The 21,464-nt window shown below is 36.7% G+C and overlaps 5 protein-coding genes across 6 annotated transcripts; 3 read left to right on the forward strand and 2 right to left on the reverse strand.

The window, feature by feature from the left end:
- The first annotated feature begins 2,168 nt into the window (after nt 1-2,168).
- LOC108844453 (jacalin-related lectin 22) lies at nt 2,169-4,781 on the forward strand. Of its 2 annotated transcripts, none has more exons than XM_018617711.2 (5): nt 2,169-2,319; nt 2,932-3,137; nt 3,230-3,694; nt 3,837-4,277; nt 4,369-4,781. In XM_018617711.2, exons 2-5 carry the CDS (start codon nt 2,937-2,939, stop codon nt 4,615-4,617), a joined length of 1,356 nt encoding a protein of 451 aa, XP_018473213.1. In that variant the 5' UTR covers nt 2,169-2,319; nt 2,932-2,936; the 3' UTR covers nt 4,618-4,781. The 2 variants fall into 2 exon arrangements, with proteins under 2 accessions (XP_018473213.1, XP_018473214.1); XM_018617712.2 differs by lacking the exon at nt 2,169-2,319 and adding an exon at nt 2,439-2,557.
- A 618-nt stretch (nt 4,782-5,399) lies between these two features.
- LOC108845292 (uncharacterized) lies at nt 5,400-10,570 on the forward strand. The gene is given in 4 exon segments (XM_057006347.1): nt 5,400-6,407; nt 6,647-7,172; nt 7,289-10,275; nt 10,277-10,570. Coding segments are annotated over 4 exon segments (4,815 nt in total).
- A 739-nt stretch (nt 10,571-11,309) lies between these two features.
- On the forward strand, nt 11,310-13,340 carry LOC130510014 (uncharacterized). The gene is made up of 2 exons (XM_057006348.1): nt 11,310-11,547; nt 11,657-13,340. The coding sequence occupies exon 2, from the start codon at nt 11,916-11,918 to the stop codon at nt 13,338-13,340; it is 1,425 nt and encodes a 474-aa protein (XP_056862328.1). The 5' UTR covers nt 11,310-11,547; nt 11,657-11,915.
- A 412-nt stretch (nt 13,341-13,752) lies between these two features.
- Nucleotides 13,753-15,362, reverse strand: LOC130509494 (CDP-diacylglycerol--glycerol-3-phosphate 3-phosphatidyltransferase 1, chloroplastic-like). The gene is made up of 6 exons (XM_057005613.1): nt 14,947-15,362; nt 14,769-14,866; nt 14,641-14,691; nt 14,462-14,575; nt 14,326-14,382; nt 13,753-14,211 (listed from the first exon to the last, which is right to left on the reverse strand). Exons 1-6 carry the CDS (start codon nt 15,344-15,346, stop codon nt 14,014-14,016), a joined length of 918 nt encoding a protein of 305 aa, XP_056861593.1. The 5' UTR covers nt 15,347-15,362; the 3' UTR covers nt 13,753-14,013.
- Nucleotides 15,363-19,055: 3,693 nt separating this feature from the next.
- LOC108845294 (F-box/kelch-repeat protein At4g38940-like) lies at nt 19,056-20,355 on the reverse strand. The gene has a single exon (XM_018618525.2). The coding sequence runs from the start codon at nt 20,353-20,355 to the stop codon at nt 19,102-19,104; it is 1,254 nt and encodes a 417-aa protein (XP_018474027.2). The 3' UTR covers nt 19,056-19,101.
- Between the last annotated feature and the right edge of the window lie 1,109 nt (nt 20,356-21,464).

The raw sequence follows: 21,464 nt of genomic DNA on the forward strand, positions 1-21,464 counted from the left end.
CACACATAATTGCCAAAAAAGTGTGTTATCAATTTGTGAGTATGCTGTTTATTTATTTCACAAACTGGCACAATTTTCAAGAAACGGTTATTTTGCTATTTTTGCTATTTAATGGTATCTTACCAATTAATCCTTTCAATTATATTTTTCTTGATGTATTGGATTTTGATTTGTCTTAAAAATATAAGAACTGAAAATCACTTGTAAATTTTTGTTTTGGGCCAATTAATATAATATAATGTTGAAAAAGTGAATTAAAATAAAAATATGTACAATGAATTAGTTAAGTTCCAAGATCTATAGAATATAGTAAATGTTAGGTTAAAATATCACTTATTAGGTTTTTTTTGGTAAATCACTGATTAGATTTAGAGGAGTCACATATAGTTTCTTTGTTTCTTGCCAAAACGACGAGTCTATATTACAATCCATTCCTTAAGGTTAGGACAAGTATAACATTGATAAGAGTGGTCTTGTGGTCAAGTGGCAGTGGACGGGTATGGGATGTTAACACGTTTCAGGTTCGATATTTCTGATATGCGAAACTAATTAAGTTATATTGTTATGTTCACCTAACGCAGATATAAGTCAATGTTTTAAGACCCATTTGAACGCCCTGAAAAAAGAATTCATGCTTTAGAAACCATTTGAATGCGTGGAGAAGAAGTCCATCTTCCGACTCCCGAAGATTCAACCAGGTTAAAAATAATTCAAGAAAAAAAACTATAACATTGATAAATCTTGTGAATTGTAACATCACCTATAATTCAGTTTAGAACAATCAGTTTATGTCATACTTTGAGCTTAACTTTGGTTCAGTTGATCTGATGGTAGAAGTGTTTAGAATCTATTGTAACCGTGGTCTAGAAGAAAATAAGTCAACAAAAAGAACAGGCACCAACTCGCACGGGATCGAATCCTCTCCTCTACAATGCATGATGTTATCTGGGCTTGTTATAACCCAACATATGAATATATGACACCAACAAAAATGAGATAGACAAACAGAAAGTAAAGTTTTGACCCAAAAAAAAACAGAAAGTAAAGCAAGCTAGATAGATAGTTTACATATGTGAAACGGGAGTAAAGCAGAGGATAGATATATAGATGAAATAATTTCTAAATGGAGAAAGATAAGTGTCTCCCTTCTTGGCCAAGGCTGAAAGTAAGTAAACCATATAGACAGATATGTGTGAGGTTGTTAATTATTGAATTAGAGTTATTCTTGGGTTAAGTATTATTGATAGCAAGCTAGGTGAACCTACCAACCAATAAGAATCAGTTATTTCAAAATCAATATTTTAAAAAAAGAAAACAAAATATTGTCAACTTATATTATGTTTTTAAATAAAAATAAATAAATAAGAAATAATAGTAGTTACAAAAAAATATTAGAAAAATATTTTTAACATCGTCAAGAAAAAACTAAACCCTAAACCTTAAACTTTGGGTCCCTATATCTTTGGATAATCCTAAACTCTAAATTCTAAACTCTAAACCATGGTATATGCAGATTGTTTTTAAAATATTTTAACGTCATCATCAAAATATTAAACTCTAAACTCTAAACCATAAATCTTTGGGTAAACCCTTAACCCTTAGATAATTCTAAACTCTACATAAGAAAAAATTAAACACTAAAATACTAAATCTTAAAAGTACTAAACCTTCAATGCAAATCCCTAAATTTTTTTTAGGATTAAGGATTTAGTATTTTTAATATTTAGTGTTTAGTGTTTTTAATTTAGGGTTTATGATTTATTCAAGAGCCTAGGATTTACCAAAAGGTTTAGGGTTTATAATTTATGGTTTAGGGTTTAGTGTTTTGACGACGGCGTTAAAATATTTCTCTAAAAACGTTTCGCATATATTACTGTTTTTATTTATTTTTTTATTTTAAAAATATAATATCACTTGACAATATTTTATTTCATTTTCTAAAAGATAACAATTATAAAATAATTAATTCGTATTGGTCGGTGAACCTAAAGGTTTATCCTATCCTATGGAGGGAATGCAAGAATACGTTATTGAATTAAACAATTCATAATTATATCTGGATTTGAGAAGTAATATGCTACTATATTTGGCTCGTTGTGGACTTGTCACATTCAATCATTGCATTTGTGGTAGCTATCCCTCGTGTAACACGAGCTGGTTACAACTTAAGAGGTACAAGTAACAAACTAAAAATGATGGAAACGAGACGACAATCAGAGTGAATTAAACGTGTCTACCCATGTCGATAAATACACATATTTTAACAGCCATAATATTCACCTCCATCAGTCTCATTCATCTCTACTCAAGGGTTTACTGGTTCTCTCTCTCTCTCTCTCTCTCTCTCTCTCTCTCTCTCTCTCTCTCTCTCTCTCTCTCTCTCTCTCTCTCTCTCTCTCTCTCTCTCTCTCTCTCTCTCTCTCTCTCTCTCTCTCTCTCTCTCAGTGTTTGGTTTCTGAATTAGCTTATTTACATGTTCTACATTTTTCTAGTCCACAAAAATCCCTTATATTTTGTGAAGCCAACAACTTTCTTAGAAGTCATTCCAAAAACAAGTGTAGGAAGCTTTAGTTTGTTTCTGCAAGCTTGAACTACATATATACAATTTTTTTAGTTTTGTAAACTTCTACATTAAATATCATCAGTCTATATAAACATTTACAAACATGAGTAAAGCTCTCTTTGATTTATTTTTGTTTTTGTTTTGAAAGCTATGTTTTCTGGTCTTTCTTGAGAAAGTGGCCAATTTAGTGTTCGTAGTAGGAAATCCGAACCAAATAGTGTGATAAAGGAATACGTTTTCAGATCGCGGTGTGGGGATCTGGTTTTAAATCTTTTGATAACTACCACTATACAGTGGCATACAATGCTAATTTATAATCTTTTTGAACTTAAAACAAATTAATAATTAGTATTTTATTTATTTTATAGGATCTATGGCGAATTTCTACCGGAAGTTGGCAATACGCGGTGGTGAAGGAGGAAGTGAATGGGACGATGATGTATACAAAGGTGTAAGAAAAGTCTACGTAGGGCAAGATCTCACACGTATTACTTACATCAAATTTGACTACGTGAAGGTTGATGGCCAAGTAGTAACACGTGAACATGGGACAAAAGATCAAAACCCTAAAGAGGTTCTCCACTACCATATTTTTATTCTTCCCATTCTTGAATTTATACATCAATAATTTCATTTATACTTAATGAAACTTTTGGCATGCACTAGTTTGTTGTAGCTCAACACCCTGATGAATACATCATAGCGGTGGAGGGAAGCTACAACAAAGTGGGTCTCATTGGCACAGAAGTGATCACATCTCTTGTCTTCAAGACTTCAAAGGGTAGAAAGTCTCCAACGTTTGGTCCAAACTTGCTCGGACTTGTGAATGGTACAAAGTTCGAGTTTGAGGATCACGGAAAGAAAGTCGTAGGGTTTCATGGGCGTGCGGGTGATGCCCTCGACGCCATTGGAGTTTACTTTGTAATTCCCTCTCTCACACCTTTATTGTACAAGCTGGATGCTCAAGGTGGTACAGAGGGACGTGTTTGGAATGATGGCTCTTTCGACGCCGTTAAAAGGCTGAGCATTGGTCAAGATGATCATCGTATCACTTATTTAGAGTTCGAGTATGCCAAAGGTTGCAAGTCAGAGAAACTTCACCATGGAGTGAAAGGAGGAACAACAAACGAGGTACTTCTATCACTATACATGATTGGTTCAATAAGTATAGTCAGTGATTCTGAGAGTTTTCTAGTCGTTAGGAGCTTTGACTATTTGAGAGAGATGATTTACAGTTAACATTTACTTTCTTGGATGTTGCTTGTTGTTGCAGTTTGTGCTTGATTTTCCGGATGAATACATCAAATCGGTGGCTGCAACCTATGATAAGCCAAACCTTTTTCAAAATACCGTCATCACGTCGCTTACCATCCAAACATCAAAAGGGAGAACATCATCCTTTGGGTATACAAAGGGAAATAAGTTTGTTCTTGAGCAAAAGGATTGTCGCCTTGTCGGATTCCATGGACAACAAGGTGACGCTATTGATGCTCTAGGAGCATATTTTGCACCTTTTATACCAGCCAAGAAACTACCGTCGGTAGGCGGCAACGGAGGAGTTGCATGGGATGATGGTGTTTACGACGGTGTAAGAAAGATATACGTAGGACAAGGTAACAACGGTGTATCCTTTGTCAAGTTTGAGTACACTAAGGGAACAGACTTGGTACCTGGAGATGAACATGGGAAAGAGACGGTACTTGGAGCTGAAGAGGTCATTTTCTTGAAAACAACAAGATGCATTTTTGTAATACATTATACTTCCCTAAATTGTATTTATGTTATTTTGAGTGTGTGTGTTTCAGTTTGTCCTTGAGGATGGTGAGTATCTCACGGCCTTGGTAGGATACTACGATAAGATCTTTGGAGTGGATGAACCAGCTATTATCTCACTTCAGTTCAAGACGAACAAAAGGGAGTCAACTCCGTTTGGAATGGATGCGGGTGAGAAGTTCACTCTCGGGGAGAATGGCCACAAGATCGTCGGGTTCCACGGGAAAGCTAGTGATGTAATCCACAGCGTTGGAGTCACTATCGTTCCCATCACCGAGTGAAATAAGCCTTCTACTATCTTAATAAACCAGCCAGTCATGTCGGTTGAGGAATAAAACTTTCAATAAGGCATGTGTGTGTGTTCTTTGTATTTCGCTCAATGTGATTTTATCCATATAAGCTCCTTTTCTCCAAATGGTTATATGAATATCAAATAGTTTTGGCATTGCTGTACTGACTAAAAATGTCAAACAAAAACTTTTGTTGAGAGAAATCCAATAAGTGATAGAATTAACTTACTATATATTGCAGCTATTGATAACGAGCGGGAACAATTGTCGATTGATTCCTGAAAATAGTAAACATTTAAAGGTCTAAATGGTGATATAGAAAATTAAAGGGAATGATCAATTTCTACTCATTCCTTAAAATTTACATTATTTATAAAGAATATTTAATGCATATGATTCCTTGTTATTTGTAAGGTTTTAAGGAAATACAGAACAAAAACATTTTTTATCAAAATTGATATAAAACAAAAATAATACATATTCATTTCATTCTTTTAATTTTGTTCATGTTCACCATTTTCATATTCATTCATATTCCTATTTTAATAGTTAACATGTAGATATTAAGTTTGATAAGTAGAAAATATAAAGCTTACATTAGAGAAGTAATAACCCATATACATTATTAGAATTTTGTTTAGACTTCAAAAATTTGATATTTTTAACATTTAATAATTAAGGTATTTTGTTTTAGAATTTAAATATAAAAACAGCTAATAATTGTTAAAAAGAAAATATAAAAATAGCTAAAAGAAATGAGCCCACAATAAGAAATGAGCCCACATAAGACGATACTGATGGAAATAGCTAAGGGACTAGGGCGGCCTATCAAAGTCGATTTGACAACTTTGAACATTGAGAGAGCTAGGTTTGCGAGAATATGTATGGAGGTGAATCTGAATAAACCGTTAAAAAGATCAGTGATGATTAACGGTGAGAGGTACTTTGTCTCTTATGAAGGTATCTCAGCGATTTGCTCGACATGTGGTATGTATGGACACCTTGTCCACGCATGTCCAAGAAATGTGATAGAACGAACTCTTGTCCCTGTAACTCGAGTAATCACAATGCATGAGAGTACTGAATCCATACGTATGGAAGAGGAATTTACTCAAGTAAGACATGCGAGGAAAAAGCCTGAGCAACAGAAACAGATAGACTCTGGCTCGCGAGGTATTAATGGAAGAGCTATGGTGGGGACCAAGGAACGGGAAGCACATAAGGGTGGTGCGTTGGAGGAAGTCAGGGTGTCGAATAGATTTGGAAGCTTAAATGAAGAGGGGGAGAAGGAAGAACTAGCGGAGGTTGCTGGGGGAGATGATGGGAATAAGGAGAATGAGAATACTGTTAACCTTAATCCGGGAAGTTCAAGTAAAGTGCATGGGAAAGCCATAGCTTTTGCAGCGACTGGGAACAAGGGGACGCAGGCGCCAGTCCGTGTGGGTTTCAAAGAAAAGAAGGCCCTTAACTTGAGAAACCCGAATTTTCAAAAAAACAAACCAAAGTCTGTTGGGCCTACACGTGGGCTTGTTTATGGCCCAGCAAGAGGTGAGATCGAGTTATCGGTGAGTGGGAAGCGATTGCGAGTTGAGAAGGAAAGTGTTGGCCGGCCAGGTGGTGCTTTCGCCGGAAGTACAGAGGTTGAAGGTAATGAGAGAAAATCCGACCAGGCTCCTGATCAGGGGAGTGCACATGCGCAGCTAGCATTGACGGAGAATCTTCCCTCTGATGGATCAGAACCATCGGTGGATCAAGTAGGAGGAGACTCGAAGAGTATGGAGGCATAACAAGTTGCCCCGGTGATTCTAGTTATTGATTATACAGATTTAATGAAGTGCATTCTTTGGAATTGCCGGGAGGCAAATAAACCTCAGTTTCGCAGATCAATTCGCTATTTGGTGAAGAAATTTAGTACTGATATTCTTGCTGTTTTTGAAACTCATGCTGGTGGTGCAGCGGCGGTCGCATTTGTCGGGGATTGGGGTTTGATAACTCTTTTAGGGTGGATGCGCGTGGACAGAGTGGTTGTTTGTGGTTGTTATGGAGGTCGGAGGTAGGAGAGCTTGAAGTTGTCAAGTCTACAGATCAGTTTATCTATGCAAAGATTGGAAATGGGATAGAGGTGATCAACTTAATTGTTGTGTACGCTGCTCCCACACCGAGTCGTCGGAGTGGTCTTTGGGCGTCATTGGGGGAAGTTGTTCAGAATGCTACAGGTCCAGTGTTCATTGGCGGGGATTTCAATACAATTGTGAGATTGGATGAAAGAAGTGGGGGAAATGGGAGATTGTCGGAGGACTCAATAATGTTTGGTGATTGGATCAATGAGATGTCGTTGATTGATATGGGTTTTTGCGGTAACCAGTTCACATGGAAGAGAGGAAAAACAACGAGTACCTTTGTTGCTAAACGGTTGGATAGAGTGCTTTGTTGTGCGCAGTCTAGACTAAAATGGCAAGAGGCTAAGGTCTCTCACCTACCTTTTATGGCCTCAGACCACGCACCATTATATCTACAGCTTACGCCTGAAGTAAAAGGGAATGCGTGTAGACGCCCATTTAGATTTGAGGTGGCCTGGCTACAACACAATGACTTCCAAGACTTGGTAGTAGCCTCATGGATCGGATCATTGATACTAGAGAAGCATTGGCACGGTTGGAAGTAACGCTGCGAAAGTGGAATAAAGAAGTGTTTGGTAGTGTTCAGAGAAGGAAAGAGACCTTAGTAATGGAGATTAAAGAAGTTCAGAAGCAGATTGATACTAACTACTCTGATGAGCTGTTGGTGAAAGAGGGTGACTTACTCAAGGAATTTGAGATAGTTCTTGAGCAAGAAGAGCTTATCTGGTTTCAGAAATCACGGGAGAAGTGGGTTGCACGTGGAGATAGAAATACAAAGTTTTTTCACATGTCAACAATTATAAGGAGGAGACGCAACAGAGTTGACATGTTGAAGAATGATGAAAATAGATGGATATCAGATGCTCATGAACTTGAGGAGCTCGTGATTACCTATTTCAAGAAGCTTTACTCTTTGGAGGACGTTGAGACTGACACGCAAAGCTTACCGGCGAGGGGGTTTGTGTGTTTAACAAATCAAGAATACACCAACTTGAATAAGCCTTTTTCTGCAGAGGAAGTGGAGAAATCGGTAAGAGCCATGGGAAGTTTTAAGGCACCGGGACCTGATGGGCTTCAACCTGTGTTTTATCAAAGATGTTGGGAGACAGTAGGCGCTTCAGTTGTGAGGTTTGTTCGTCTATTCTTCGAGACGGGGAAGCTACCGGAGAATACAAATGATGCTCTTGTTGTTCTAATCCCAAAAGTGATGAAGCCGGAGAGCATCACTCAGTTTCGCCCTATCAGCCTCTGTAATGTGTTGTTTAAAATCATTACGAAAGCTATGGTGGGCAGATTGAAGGGCATGATGAATAAGTTGATTGGCCCTGCTCAGTCAAGCTTTATTCCGGGAAGATTGAGTGCAGATAATATTGTAGTGGTTCAGGAAGCTGTACACTCGATGAGGAAGAAACAAGGTCAGAAAGGTTGGATGCTTCTGAAACTGGATTTAGAGAAGGCCTATGACAGGGTGCGCTGGGACTTTCTGGAGGATACTTTAAGGGTAGCTGGATTACCAGAGGCTTGGGTCCGACGGATTATGGAATGTGTTTCTGGTCCTTCAATGAGTATCCTGTGGAATGGAGAGAAGACGGAATCGTTTAAACCATTGAGAGGACTTAGACAAGGAGATCTGCTGTCCCCATATTTATTTGTGTTATGTATGGAGCGATTGTGCCACTTGATAGATGAAGCAGTGGAGGATAAGAAGTGGAAGCCCATAAGATTGTCGAGAGGTGGGCCGCAATTATCACATATATGCTTTGCTGATGATTTAATTCTCTTTGCGGAGGCATCAGTGTCGCAAATTCGAGTTATAAAATCAGTGTTGGAGACGTTCTGTAGAGCGTCGGGACAGAAGGTAAGCCTTCCAAAGTCCAAGATTTTCTTTTCTCAGAATGTGGCTAGAGAACGAGGGGAGCAGATAAGCCGAGAGGGTGGTATTGCATCAACAAGGGAGTTGGAAAAATACTTGGGGATGCCAATCCTACAGAAAAGAATAAATAAGGACACTTTCGGGGAGGTTCTCCAGAAAGTTGCTTCAAGGTTAGCAGGCTGGAAGAAGCAAACTCTAAGTCTTGCTGGAAGGGTAACTTTAACTAAGGCGGTGCTATCATCAATACCGGTACATCAGATGAGTACAATTTACTTGCCTGCTAGTACACTTGAGAAATTGGATAGTCTATCAAGGAACTTTGTGTGGGGTGGAGGTCAACACTTGGTTGCTTGGGACAAGATATGTAGACCGAAAACTGATGGTGGTCTCGGGATAAGAAAGTCGAGAGAGATGAACAAAGCTTTGGTGGCAAAAGTGGGATGGCGTTTGTTAAATGACAATAACAGTTTATGGGCTAGAGTGCTTCGAAAGAAGTACGTAGTGGGGAATATTCATGACTCAACGTGGAGGACAGTGGGTAAAAATGTTTCATCTACGTGGAGGAGTGTGGCTATGGGGATCAGAGAAGTGGTTTCTGCCGGGCATAGTTGGGTTATTGGTAATGGGAGAGGAATCCGATTTTGGAAGGACAGATGGCTGGCGGGTCAAACACTGATGTCTGTTGTAATTGCTGACTTACCGGAGAACTACGAGAGTATCACTGCTAGAGATTTATGGGTAGAAGGAAGGGGTTGGGACTTTACGAGAATCACTCCCTTTGTCACTGAAGAGACACGACTCGAGCTTTTAGCAGTTGTGGTGAATACTGCAACGGGAGGTCAGGACCGTTTGTCTTGGGGGGAGACACCGACGGGACAGTTTACAGTAAAATCAGCATATGATCTGATCTCAAGAGATGATGCTCCTAGGGCGAATATGGGGAGTTTCTTTTGTAGTATGTGGCGTGTGGTAGCACCAGAAAGAGTAAAATTGTTCCTCTGGTTAGTCGGGAGTCATGCAATAATGACGAATGCAGAGAGATACAGACGACATCTCAGCGGGACTGATGTGTGCCAGGTATGTAGAGGAGGAGTTGAAACGATTTTACATGTTCTTAGAGATTGCCCAGCAATGGAAGGAATATGGAATAAACTTGTACCAAGAACGAAGAGAGACGCTTTCTTCTCGATGCCTTTGTTTGAATGGCTATACAGGAATCTTAGTGATAATAAGGCAGGGGAGGCGATTCCTTGGGCTACGATGTTTGCGGTATCGGTTTGGTGGGGTTGGAAATGGAGATGTGGTAATGTCTTCGGAGAGAATAGATTGTGGAGAGACAGAGTACAATTTTTAATAAACCTGGCCAAGGAAGTGATGCTGGTAAAAGAGGTGGAGAAAGGGCACATAGTTATTGGGCAACGCATAGAAGTAATGATAGGATGGATACCTCCGCGGGTAGGCTGGATGAAACTAAATACCGATGGAGCATCTCATGGAAATCCGGGGCAGGCATCTGCAGGAGGAGTGATACGAAATGGTGATGGTGAATGGTGTGGTGGTTTCACACTCAACATAGGAAGGTGCTCTGCTCCGTTGGCGGAGCTTTGGGGAGTTTATTATGGTCAGCTGGTTGCTTGGAAAAAAAGTTTTAGGAGGTTTGGAGTTGGAGGTGGATTCTAAAATGGTGGTGGAGTTTTTAACGACAGGAATTGGGGATGCTCATTCACTGTCTTTCCTGGTGCGACTGTGCCATGGCTTTTTGATAAGGGACTGGTTGGTCCATATTGTTCACGTGTATAAGGAAGCAAACCGCTTAGCTGATGGTCTGGCTAACCTTGCATTTTCTCTTCCTCTTGGTTTTCATAGTTTTGATGTTGCACCTATGGATGTTGTTACTCTATTGAGAGAGGATGTTGATGGTCCCTTACGGCCACGACAGACTCGTTTGTAGTTTGAAGTTTGATTTTTAATAAATACTGGGAGATCCCTCCCAGTTTTCTACCAAAAAAAAAGAAAATTCAAAACGGCCCGTTCCTCTTCTGGAAGGGCTTTTATCCGCGCAACGAAAAGAGAGATTTTGAATTTGCAGAAAACGCTCACGGGAGAAACCCACATTGTTTGTCGTGTCACTACATGTCTTTCCGAATCGCTGTTCAAATAGTAACGCTTCTTCCCTGAAGTTGGCGTTAACTAACGCCGTCACAAAACATGGTTTTCCGTTTCGGTTTCACGTTCGATTCTGAAGAATCTCTCTCTTTTAATGGTAACTTCAAAGGTTTTGTGCTTTCAATAGATTTTGTTTTTTTGATTTTTGTATTTCGAATGTTCCTAACTGTACTATACTTTCTTCTTCTTAAATTCTCCGCCCCAGGTTCGATGGTCGACTTCAATAAATGATATATAATTTGATTTTGGGGGTTTCGTAGTGGATTGTAATTGTATTAACTTACAACAGCAAGTCGATGTTTACGGATCTGTCATAAAGCTCTCTGACAAGTTCTTGATTCTATTTTTAACTCATCAGAGTCAATTGCTTTGAATGATTCTCATCCAGATTCCAGCAACCAAAGTGATTTTAAGTAGGTTTCACTCTTCCAACACTCTTCTTACAAACTCTTTAAGCTTTGTTTCTTGATTACTGTCTCTTTTTATAGTTACATAGTTTTGTTTGATACTTGGAGATACATACATACAACCAACCAAAATGAAGAAGCTGTTCTTTTTCAAATCATCATCTAGTAATGCCACTGATAAACATATTCTCCGGGAAAAAGAATCAGAAACTAGTCCCAAGAAGAGTGGTGGTGGTGGCCACGCTCTTAGACGAAGCCGTTCTCTTTCTTCCGCTGCTTTTCTCGTTGATGGAACTTTTTCATATGATCCTCCAAACGCTACTAGAACCACTCAGCAGCGAACTCATTCATCTCGGTAAAAATAAAAATAAAATGATCTTTATTCTCTCTATCTATTTTCTTTGTGTGACATTGTTTTGTTAAAAGATATGTATCAATGTTTCTCTTTGCTGAATTGATTCAAGTTTCAGATGTTTTACACCGGGAAGCCAAGGAGGAGAAGATGGTCACATGTACAATGATTATTCATCTCCAACTTGTTCTAGTAATCTCTCTGCCCATGTCTTGGACCGTTTCATTGATGGAGAAGAGCATCATTTTAAGCAAAAGAGCGGTTCTTCTTCACACAGTAATCATCACTAATGGAGTGTCAAAGGAAGGAGGCTCCCACCTCGAGTTCAAACCCCTTATTCACCACTATCACATCATGTCCAAGAAAATTGTATGAAAGATGCATCAGCTCCTTCACTTTCAAGAAGCCTACTCTCTCATAGTAAGGCATCGAGTTATGACTCAAAAGACTTGGATGTTTACGCCAATCTTGTTCCATTGTCTGAACACAAAGCAGAGCAGCAGGAGTTGTTCTTGCACAGTGAGAACATGCATGTGGGCACTGATCATGTTTGTAAAGAAGGCGAGCTAGAGAAGAAGTATAAAGAAGCTGAGAAGAGAGTGAATCTGCTTTCTCAAGAGCAGAAGCTTCTTTCAGACAGTGACTTTGACGTATCATCTTTGGTTGATGATGAGAGAGTAGGTTTGGCTTTGGAAGTCTTAACTCTTCTGCGTTCACAAATAGACGAGAGAGCTTCCGCTAAGGAAGAGATCAAACGAGCAAAGACTGTTTCAGAGTTGCATATAAAGAGACTAGAGAAAGAGAAGAACGAGTTACAGTTTGAACTGGAGAAAGAGATTGATAGAAGGTCAGTAGAGTGGACTTCGAAGCTCGAGAGTTTCCAGATGGAAGAGAAGAGGCTGAGAGAGCGTGTCAGAGAGCTCCCTGAGCATAATGTCTCACTCCAGAGAGAAGTCTCAACGTTCCATGAAAAGGAAACCGAGCGCATTGTTATGATGAGAAACATGGAGGAGAAATTTAATGAGTTGAGTGAAACAGCAGAGGAAAGGCATCAAGAAAATGTGTATCTTACGCAAAACCTCTCCAAGTTACAAGAGAGTTACACTGGTGCTACGGAAGAGATTGATTATGTAAGAAGAGAGTTTGAGGAGAAGGAGATGGAATGCAAGGTGTTGCACAAATCTGTTACGAGGTTGCTAAGAACCTGTGGGGAACAAGAGAAGACTATTCAGGGACTTAGAGATAGTTTCTCCGAGGAACCTAAGAAGCAACCTTCTGAAGATATGGTGAAGAAGTTGCAGATGGAACAGATAAGGTTGACAGGGGTTGAGTTCTCACTTAGAAAGGAGGTGGAATCAATGAAGCTCGAAGCTGATTCACTACGTGTTGAGAATGCTTGTTTGCGGAGCTATGACACTATGACATCTTTCAAGCTAGACAATGAGATGAAGATGTGTGTATGCCTCTTGCAAGACCAAGGGGTTTTGATGTTAAGTGAGAGCACGCAGCTATGTTACAAGTTGCTCAAGTTCATCAAAGAGAGATTATCTGAGGAGATGGTTAATGGGTTGAGTGAGCAGTTTCTGATTGAGTCTGAAATGAATGTCCATGGAATACGGTGTGGAACTGAAAGCCTCAAGAGGAGTTTGCAGACAGTCAACAGTTTGTTGCTTGAGAAAGCCAATGAGATTGCATCAAACTCAGAATCAACGATGTCTAGTGAGCAAAACAACCAAACTGTGGAGGTGAGTTTCATTTCAACAAAGGGTTTATTACATGTTTGTCTGTGGAGGTGAGTTTCATTTCAACAAACGAATCTCCAAGAAGCTGCTAAACAATTGACTAGCATGAAAGTTACATTAACAAAAGTGTTGGAGGAAAATAAAGAGATGTGTAAGGAAGTAAATGAATGCAGAAAGAGAAACATGGATTTGGAGTCAGAGAAGGAGATGTTGAAGAAAGAGGTGGAGAGATTGGAAGAAGACACACTCCTCAAGGAAGGTCAGATCACAATACTAAAAGACACGCTTGGAAGCAAGCATTTCGATCTACTTAGCAGTCCTGACTTCTCATATAACGAGTTCTTAGTTCTTGACGATGTATATAATTATGTTTCTTCTTTTGGTCTCTTTTAGATTGTTTTCTCAAACTTTTTTGATAGCTAATAAGATTCACCCTTTGTAAAAATGAACAGAAGGAACATAGATGCATTAATCTGAAAGTTTTCCTGGAACCAGTACAAAGCCAATCTACAATACACCATGATTAGGATTGTGAACCAAGACTATACCATACTTTATATTATGTTGGGAAAAAGCAGAACCGTCTACTTATTATCAGACAACCAACACTTTCCTCTACTTGCCCAAGTGCTGCATCATTCAAGTTTTGAGTAGGTAATGACTGAGACCCTCTCTATATCCAAATGCAGGTCAAAGTAAAAAAAAAAACAAAACCGATAGATATATATTACTTGAGTAGTACTTTCCATATCTTCCTCATATAAACGACTAAAGACCAAACCGATAGTCCTGCTGATACATAAAGCAAGCCAACACCAGAAGCTACAAACCATCCAACACTGCTATCACGGCATGCGAGAAGTATGGTTAGTGCTGTCATCTGCGTAGCGGTTTTCCACTTCCCCAAGTTATTTACAGCAACGGCCTGGTGAGCAATTCAATCAATCAATGCCCATTTCATGATTCAGTAAAGGAACATTTAACAAACAAACAAACAAACAAACAAAAAAAAGCTAGATGTTGGTGATTTTAACTTTACCTCTAAAAGCTTCCCATTTTGAGATGCAGCCCATTCTCTTACGGCAGACATTGTAATCTACGTGAAGACAAACGTCTCATAAGTTAAGGAAATGCTAACTTACTCTGCAAGTGAATGAACTTTCTACATAACTTACCTCCCGACCAATGATTGCAATAGAAGGAACCGTCAATAACCATGGAACTGATCCTAATACAGCAACGTCTATAGGTTTTGAACAGAGTAAGATCAGAGTAGCTGCAACCATAAGCTGAGAACCCAAAATACAAATCAGAAACATATGATTCTCTCTTCCACTAAAAACAAAATGCACACCTTATCAGCAACTGGATCCAGAAAGGCACCAAACGCAGAACCTAACTTCATCTGAAAACGCACATGATCTGACCGATAAGATTACAATGTGATAATAATACACAAGAGTTTTGTAATAAAGGAATCACCTTTCGTGCAAGATAGCCGTCAAGCCAGTCTGTAACGGCTGCTGCAATGAAGATGCTTGTAGTAGCAGTCGTTCCCCAGGAACTATCAGCGTAGAAGGCTACAAAAGCAGCAGAGACAAAAAGGAATCAACTTTAGATGAAACGCAACGTTTTGCTGCCTGCAACAAATGAAACCTACTTGCGACGAGAAGTGGCACGGCAGCCACACGAGCGATGGTTAAAACAGTGGGTAATGTAAGAACTTTGGAAGAGGGTTGCTGCGGTGAAGAGTTGTCGTCTCCATCAAGGTGGCTATGACCGTTGAAGCTGTTCTGAGCCGCCGTGACTGCGTCTTCTTGACCCGCGATGCTTGATCGTTGGGTGGACGAAGATGGTCCGCCTTTCTCCGGAGAAGACGAATACGAGGATACACGGAGGTGGTTACATGTCTGGATTCGAAACCTTAGAGGTCTGTGGGAAGGAGGAACGCAGCGTGAGGAACGGCTAAGGTGAGCAGGGTGAGAGAAGGATGCGAGGGGAAGTAACGTGCGCCGTAAGTTGACATCGACGATTAACGAAGCGAGGCCGGATCTGAGCATGGCCAGAGGTTTTGATTTGGTTTCTGTCTGTTTGAGGAATTGTCGGAAGAAACCTGTAAAGGTTAAAGCGGAGAGAAGATGAAGGGTAAATGTGACTTTTGCGTCGAGACTTCACAATGGACTTTCTAATTTAATGAGGCCCACACAAAATATTAACTGGTTTAGAGCCCAAAACAGGAGACAAGTTGATTTATACTCCCTCTGATTTTTTTATAATATAAGTCATTTTGGATTCATGCACATATATTAAAAAAATAATTAATTTCTTACATTTTCTAAACAAAAATATCATTAATTGTTTATTTTAAATTAATCCAACCAGTAATAAAATAAAATGTATATTATCATTGATCAATAATATTAATTGTTAATAAATTTTATATAGAAAACTGAAAACATCATGTAATCTGGAACAAAAAGAATTTTTCTAAAACAATTTATATTAAAAATAGAGGGAGTATATGGAAACTTTTAAAATTTATAGTAATTGAACACCATAGGTGTATTAACTATTAAGGGTGTATTTGAACTGTAACTAAAATTTAATACTAAAAAGTTTAAATAATTTCTATGTCTTAAAATCCTCAAATTAAATTCTTAACTAAATTTAGAATTAAATATTGGATTTTGTTTCTAGAAAAGAAATGACATGTGTTTGAGTTTAGAAGAACAACTACAATATTTTTTCCCTTGAAAACAATATACAATTTGGTTTAGTTTTACTCAAAAATGAACATGTTATTTGATATAATTGAATTCAATTTTTTTATTAAAACTCTATAGATTAAATCTGATAAATGAAGAATTTTCTATGATCTTGAATCGGATCAATTCAAAACATGACACAAATAAATAAATAATAACTTTTTAGAAACCCTATGTAAATATATAGTTTCAATTAAACTATAAATTATTAATATATATATATATATATATACATTAATAATTTACATGATTCTGTTTATGTTGTTGAAAAAATATCTATTATAAGTACATACAGAATATTGTATCTTTTATTTTATATTTTTAACAGAATTTTCTATACATTTTCTTAACACTTCAATATAGTTTGATACTATTTAGTAAAATTATATTTAAACGACATTTGGATTCTATAAAAAATATTTAATATACATCAAATAATATTAATAAAATAATATAAAAGTCAAATTTATCAAATTTGTTAATGTTAGTAATGTGAAATTAACTATTTTATTATTTTATAAAAATTCTGAAAAAAAAAATTCTTTTTGTAAATCAATAACCATATAATTAATAAGAAAATATGGTACCCCTGATATCATTAATTTATAGAGTTTTTTACTATATATATAGTTTTCTTCATCCACCAGAATTTGCTAAGGAAATAAAATATTTGTGGAATGGAAAGAAAATAATTTTAATTTCTGTTTAGTACATCGATGCTTTCACTATTTTTATACAAAACTAAAAATTGTGGTTCACCATCCAATGCGTAAAATCAACGAAATATCCAAAGGTTACGGCTAACCAAACCCATTAGAAACACTCTTTATTTAGCATATAAAAATTCACACTATAAAACGCACGAGTAGTTGTAGTTCATTAGCAAAAACACAAATTTACCCAAAGCAAAAATGGTTATATCTAAGAAAACAATTGTTCTATCATTGGCTCTTGTAGCCATTATCTGTATCGTTATGACCACAACTGAAGCACACGCAGGGAGTGAAGCTAAGGACAAAGATCACAAGAGTTGTGCCTCGGGAACATGCAAAACAGGAAGTGATGAAGAACCATTTAACCCGGGTTGTGAACCTGGTAGTGGTAGAAGATGTCGTGCGGGTTGAGATTAAGAGATTTTTTCGCTCTTTGGAAATGAGTAAAAATTAAATTTTCAATTACTTCTAAAACTACTAAGTACATAATAACTGTAACTACATTTATGAGAATAAATTTTGTAAGCAATAGCTAGCGGATATTAGCATTGTAAGCTTATATCGGCTAACTTGGTATTAAAATGTTTGAATAACTATACCCCATCCATTTGTTATAATATGGCTTTGGATGTAATAAGTTCAAATATATATTAAATGATGTTTTTATTGTATACATTTTTTCTTTTCATTTGTTGACCCTGAGTTACTGTTGTTTATGTGTTAGTGAAATTCTGAATTTTTTTTTATGAGTTTGGGCAAACAATTATATACGCATATATAGTATATACATATACATATATGTATACTAAGGACTTTACCACAAGGACTTGTAATAATCATGCTCTAAAGGATGAAACATATGAGCTTCGTTCACACGCGTCCAAGCTATAACTAATTACGACATACTTCCTCTGTTTTTTAAAGATGTATGTTTTAGGAATTTTTTTTGTTTCAAAAAGATGTATTTTTCATATTTTCAATGTAATTTTTGTCAACTAATTATGAATAATTGTGAATCTCAAAAACATTAATTGCATTTCTTGAAATTTTATTGGTTTAGGAATATAGGAAATATAAAATAACAAAAACTATGCACTAATAAGTAAATTTTAATATGTTTTATTAAAAAGTGTGAAAATCTCAAAACATATATTATTTAAAAACAGAGGGAGTATATAACTAAATGGCCAAAACAATCGTTTTGCCTATTTACAATTATTGTATGGTAAATAAATTTAAACAATCATTTCATATATTTTATATAGATTAATTAACTTTAAACGATATTAACATAGATATCTAATATATTTTAATATGTATATCTATTAAACAAGACTTCTTAATCATATAATTTTATGATTATCTGTATATTTTATAACAAAAACTGTAAATCCGTTATAAAAAAAATTTCAAAACGTGAGACTTTTAATAGTTTAATAATTTATAGTTGTTCTTTAAAATTCACTACAAATTTAAAAATAAAAATTTAAGGTCTCAATTATTGTTCAATGAAAATTTTGAAATGGAAGTATTTGTGTATTTTATATGGTATATACTTATATATATACATATATAAGTATCAAAATAATTTTAATAATAAATATTTGATAACAATTTTTATATTGTCCATCATTTATTTTTAGTTGTATATTATTAACATAAAATAAACAATCATAATAACTATATAACAAAGATTTACATTTTTGTATATGTTATAATTTGAATTTTCAACAATGATTATAAATTACTAACACATTAAAAATTGTTATCAATGATTTCAAATTTTTATTATAAAAAATACATATGATCATACAAACATACGAGTAAAAGTCTCATTCAATAGATATTCAAATTAATATATTTATATATATATTGAATGAGACTTTTACTCATATGTTATGATGTGTAAACTTTTTGTAACATAAATCATTGTGTGCAGATCTCTGGATTAGATCAAATTAAACTAAGGACTACCGCACTGGAATCAAATTGGGAATTTTTTTTTATCTTGGGGGATAATTTTTTCAGGGACATGGATCCCAGCGTAATCTTACGTCTTTTTTTTTTGTTCAACATCTTACGTCTTCTTTACATGAAGAATCAAAATGTTTTTTGGGATGTGTTTCTATTTCGTGTAGCCAAAATATCGTTTCCATCAGTATACTAATAAAAACGATAGGATGTGTTTAATCTTGTTTTAGTTTAAAAAGTACATTAAAATCCATTTAGGATAACGAAATAGAAAACTCATTTGGTCATTTGGACAAAACAAATAAACTTTAGTGCTGAGATCTACCACTTTGTTTTGGATTCTCAAATTCGACTATGTTCCTAGCATCAGACAAGAGCAACTAACAATTTTCCCACCATAACATTCTTAGCAATCAGAAGCTGATGACACCACTCAACTTTACCCAAAATCTCTCCTCCTTGACGTCTTTCCAGCGAAATCTCTGCACACAAAATCTTCATTATTCTGCCCCGCCAAACTCCTTTAGAATAAAACGGTTTTCCTTTAGAAAAACACAAAGCCAGTTTCCCTCCGTAGATCGCAGTGCTTATCTGAACTAATTTTTCGGAATCTGAACTACAAGTCTTAGGCAACAATTTTTCCAAACCTTTAACCACACCCCAACACCTCTGCTTTGAATCATAGGCTCTTAACTCCAGCTTATCAAAATAGTACAATACATCATCAAGGACACAGGCGTCACTCCACATCTTAGAACTCAGCATATCTTCTCTTGCCCATTTACCCTCCTTTGGCTTGTAAACAAAGCCTTTACGATAATCCCTCGTGTACATCTTATCAGCCATCACAACACAATTATTCCAATCCTCACCTAGACCTATGTCTGGTATTATCATCGCAGGCTCCCACAATTTTTCTTTTATATTGAACACCACCATCACCTTCTTCCTCTGCTTCCAGTCGTCGTAGTCCTTTCCTATTATGTAGATTGTCCCATCGATGACGTCAGCAACTATATAAGACATGCGCACAGGCATTCTGGGGAGGTGTTCCACAGTGTGAAATCTACAGTCAATTCTTAACACGCTATCTCTCGTCTTATATTCTTTCCCACCACCAAACACATAAATGCTCGAGCCTACAGCGAGAAATCTCGCCTCAGGATTCACAGCGGGAACCGAATGGATAAGGACCAAGCGGCGTTTGCCGTTGGCCTTCCGGCTGAGAATATACAAACTTTGATCACGTGATTTGTCGTCATAGAGGAAAACATATAAGCAGTGTTCGGTGAAGCCTAATAAGGATCGTCTTATGTATAGTTCAGGTGAAGCAACAAGTGACCGGAACTGCTTGGAAACGAGGGAGAGTATTTGATACTCGCACCTTGGAACACGAGCTAAGATGTCAAAGACGACGTCCTTGGGAAGTGATGTAATCAGAGATGGTTCTTGCGACTCATTCTTTCTCTTAATTTTTCGAAGACATCTCCAGAAAAGAGTATACAGCCCTAATTTTAACAATAGGAGCCCTAATTTTAACAATAGGGGGAAAGAGAGAGCGCGGTGGAATTTAACAAAATAACACAAGCTATTTAATCTAGTTAAATCCAAAATTCTCATTTATTTATAAATAGTTTTCATCACCCACCAAAAATTGCCAAGGAAATTCAATCTCTGTTGAATGTGTTTAAAAAACAATCATCGATGTATATGCTTTCACTATTTTTATACAAAACTAATAATTAGTGTGGTTCAAAGGTATCCAATGCATAAATTAACAAAATATCCAAAGATTACGGCAAACTAGACCTATTATAACCATTCTTTAATTAGCAAATAAAAATTTACACTATATAATCACATGAATGTTTATTAGAAAAAAGCAAATCATCCCAAAGAAAATGGTTATTTCCAAGAAAACACTTGTTTTATCATTGGCTCTTATAACCATTATATGTATTGTCATGAGCACAACCGAAGCCGCAAAAATAGGGACTGGAGCTATGGAAGCAGATAACAAGGGTTGTGCACCGGGAAAATGCATGGGTCAGGCTAACCCATATACACCTGGTTGTGAAGCTGGTCAAAGATGTCGTCAGGGTTGAGATTATAAAATTTTCTGGTAAATGAAAAACTTATGACTCGAATAGTAATTTATTTTGTAATTACTTTCTGGGACTACTAAATAAATAATTATTGTAACTATATTTTGAGAATACTGTCTAAGCAGTAGGTAGTTTATATTAGTATTGTAAGCAGAGGCGGACCCACTTGAAAGTTTATGGGGTCAATTGACACCGCAAAAATACTATAAGTTTTAGTTTGTAAGCTTCTATTTATTACGGAACTGTAGCTCAGTGGTTGGAAAAGGCAGTATTAGACCCACAGATATCGGGTTCGAATCCACCAAATGGCACTTTAATTTTTTTTTAATAGTGTGAACCCACAAAAATTTTCTGCTGGAACCGCCATTGATTGTAAGCTTATATCGGCTAACTTGGTATTAAAATGTTTGTATAGCTATACCAGCCATTTGTTTATAAATATGGCTTTCTATGCAATATATTCAAATATAAATAAATGAAGTTTTCACTGTATAAAGCTTTAAGGTTAATTCACACACCTAGGGTTGCTTATTCTTAAAGAAAAAATATGTATACATCATACATGTGATCCGAATTATATTGTCTACTGAATTGATAACTATGTGGTTCACGAACGGAAGCCAT

The sequence above is a fragment of the Raphanus sativus genome, chromosome 3, assembly GCF_000801105.2.
Source record: "Raphanus sativus cultivar WK10039 chromosome 3, ASM80110v3, whole genome shotgun sequence".
Taxonomy (NCBI): Eukaryota; Viridiplantae; Streptophyta; class Magnoliopsida; order Brassicales; family Brassicaceae; genus Raphanus; species Raphanus sativus.

What these genes read in the sequence shown, in the direction of transcription:
- LOC108844453 (XM_018617711.2), top strand. Translation starts at nt 2,937, where the DNA reads ATGGCGAATTTCTACCGGAAGTTGGCAATACGCGGTGGTGAAGGAGGA. An exon ending in AAGATCAAAACCCTAAAGAG is followed by an intron (nt 3,138 to 3,229) that starts GTTCTCCACTAC and finishes GGCATGCACTAG; the next exon opens with TTTGTTGTAGCTCAACACCC. An exon ending in AAGGAGGAACAACAAACGAG is followed by an intron (nt 3,695 to 3,836) that starts GTACTTCTATCA and finishes TTGTTGTTGCAG; the next exon opens with TTTGTGCTTGATTTTCCGGA.
- LOC130510014 (XM_057006348.1), top strand. Translation starts at nt 11,916, where the DNA reads ATGAAAGATGCATCAGCTCCTTCACTTTCAAGAAGCCTACTCTCTCAT.
- LOC130509494 (XM_057005613.1), bottom strand. Translation starts at nt 15,346, where the DNA reads ATGCTCAGATCCGGCCTCGCTTCGTTAATCGTCGATGTCAACTTACGG. An exon ending in CGTGCCACTTCTCGTCGCAA is followed by an intron (nt 14,867 to 14,946) that starts GTAGGTTTCATT and finishes CTGCTTTTGTAG; the next exon opens with CCTTCTACGCTGATAGTTCC. An exon ending in AAAATGGGAAGCTTTTAGAG is followed by an intron (nt 14,212 to 14,325) that starts GTAAAGTTAAAA and finishes ATTGCTCACCAG; the next exon opens with GCCGTTGCTGTAAATAACTT.
- LOC108845294 (XM_018618525.2), bottom strand. Translation starts at nt 20,355, where the DNA reads ATGAGAATTTTGGATTTAACTAGATTAAATAGCTTGTGTTATTTTGTT.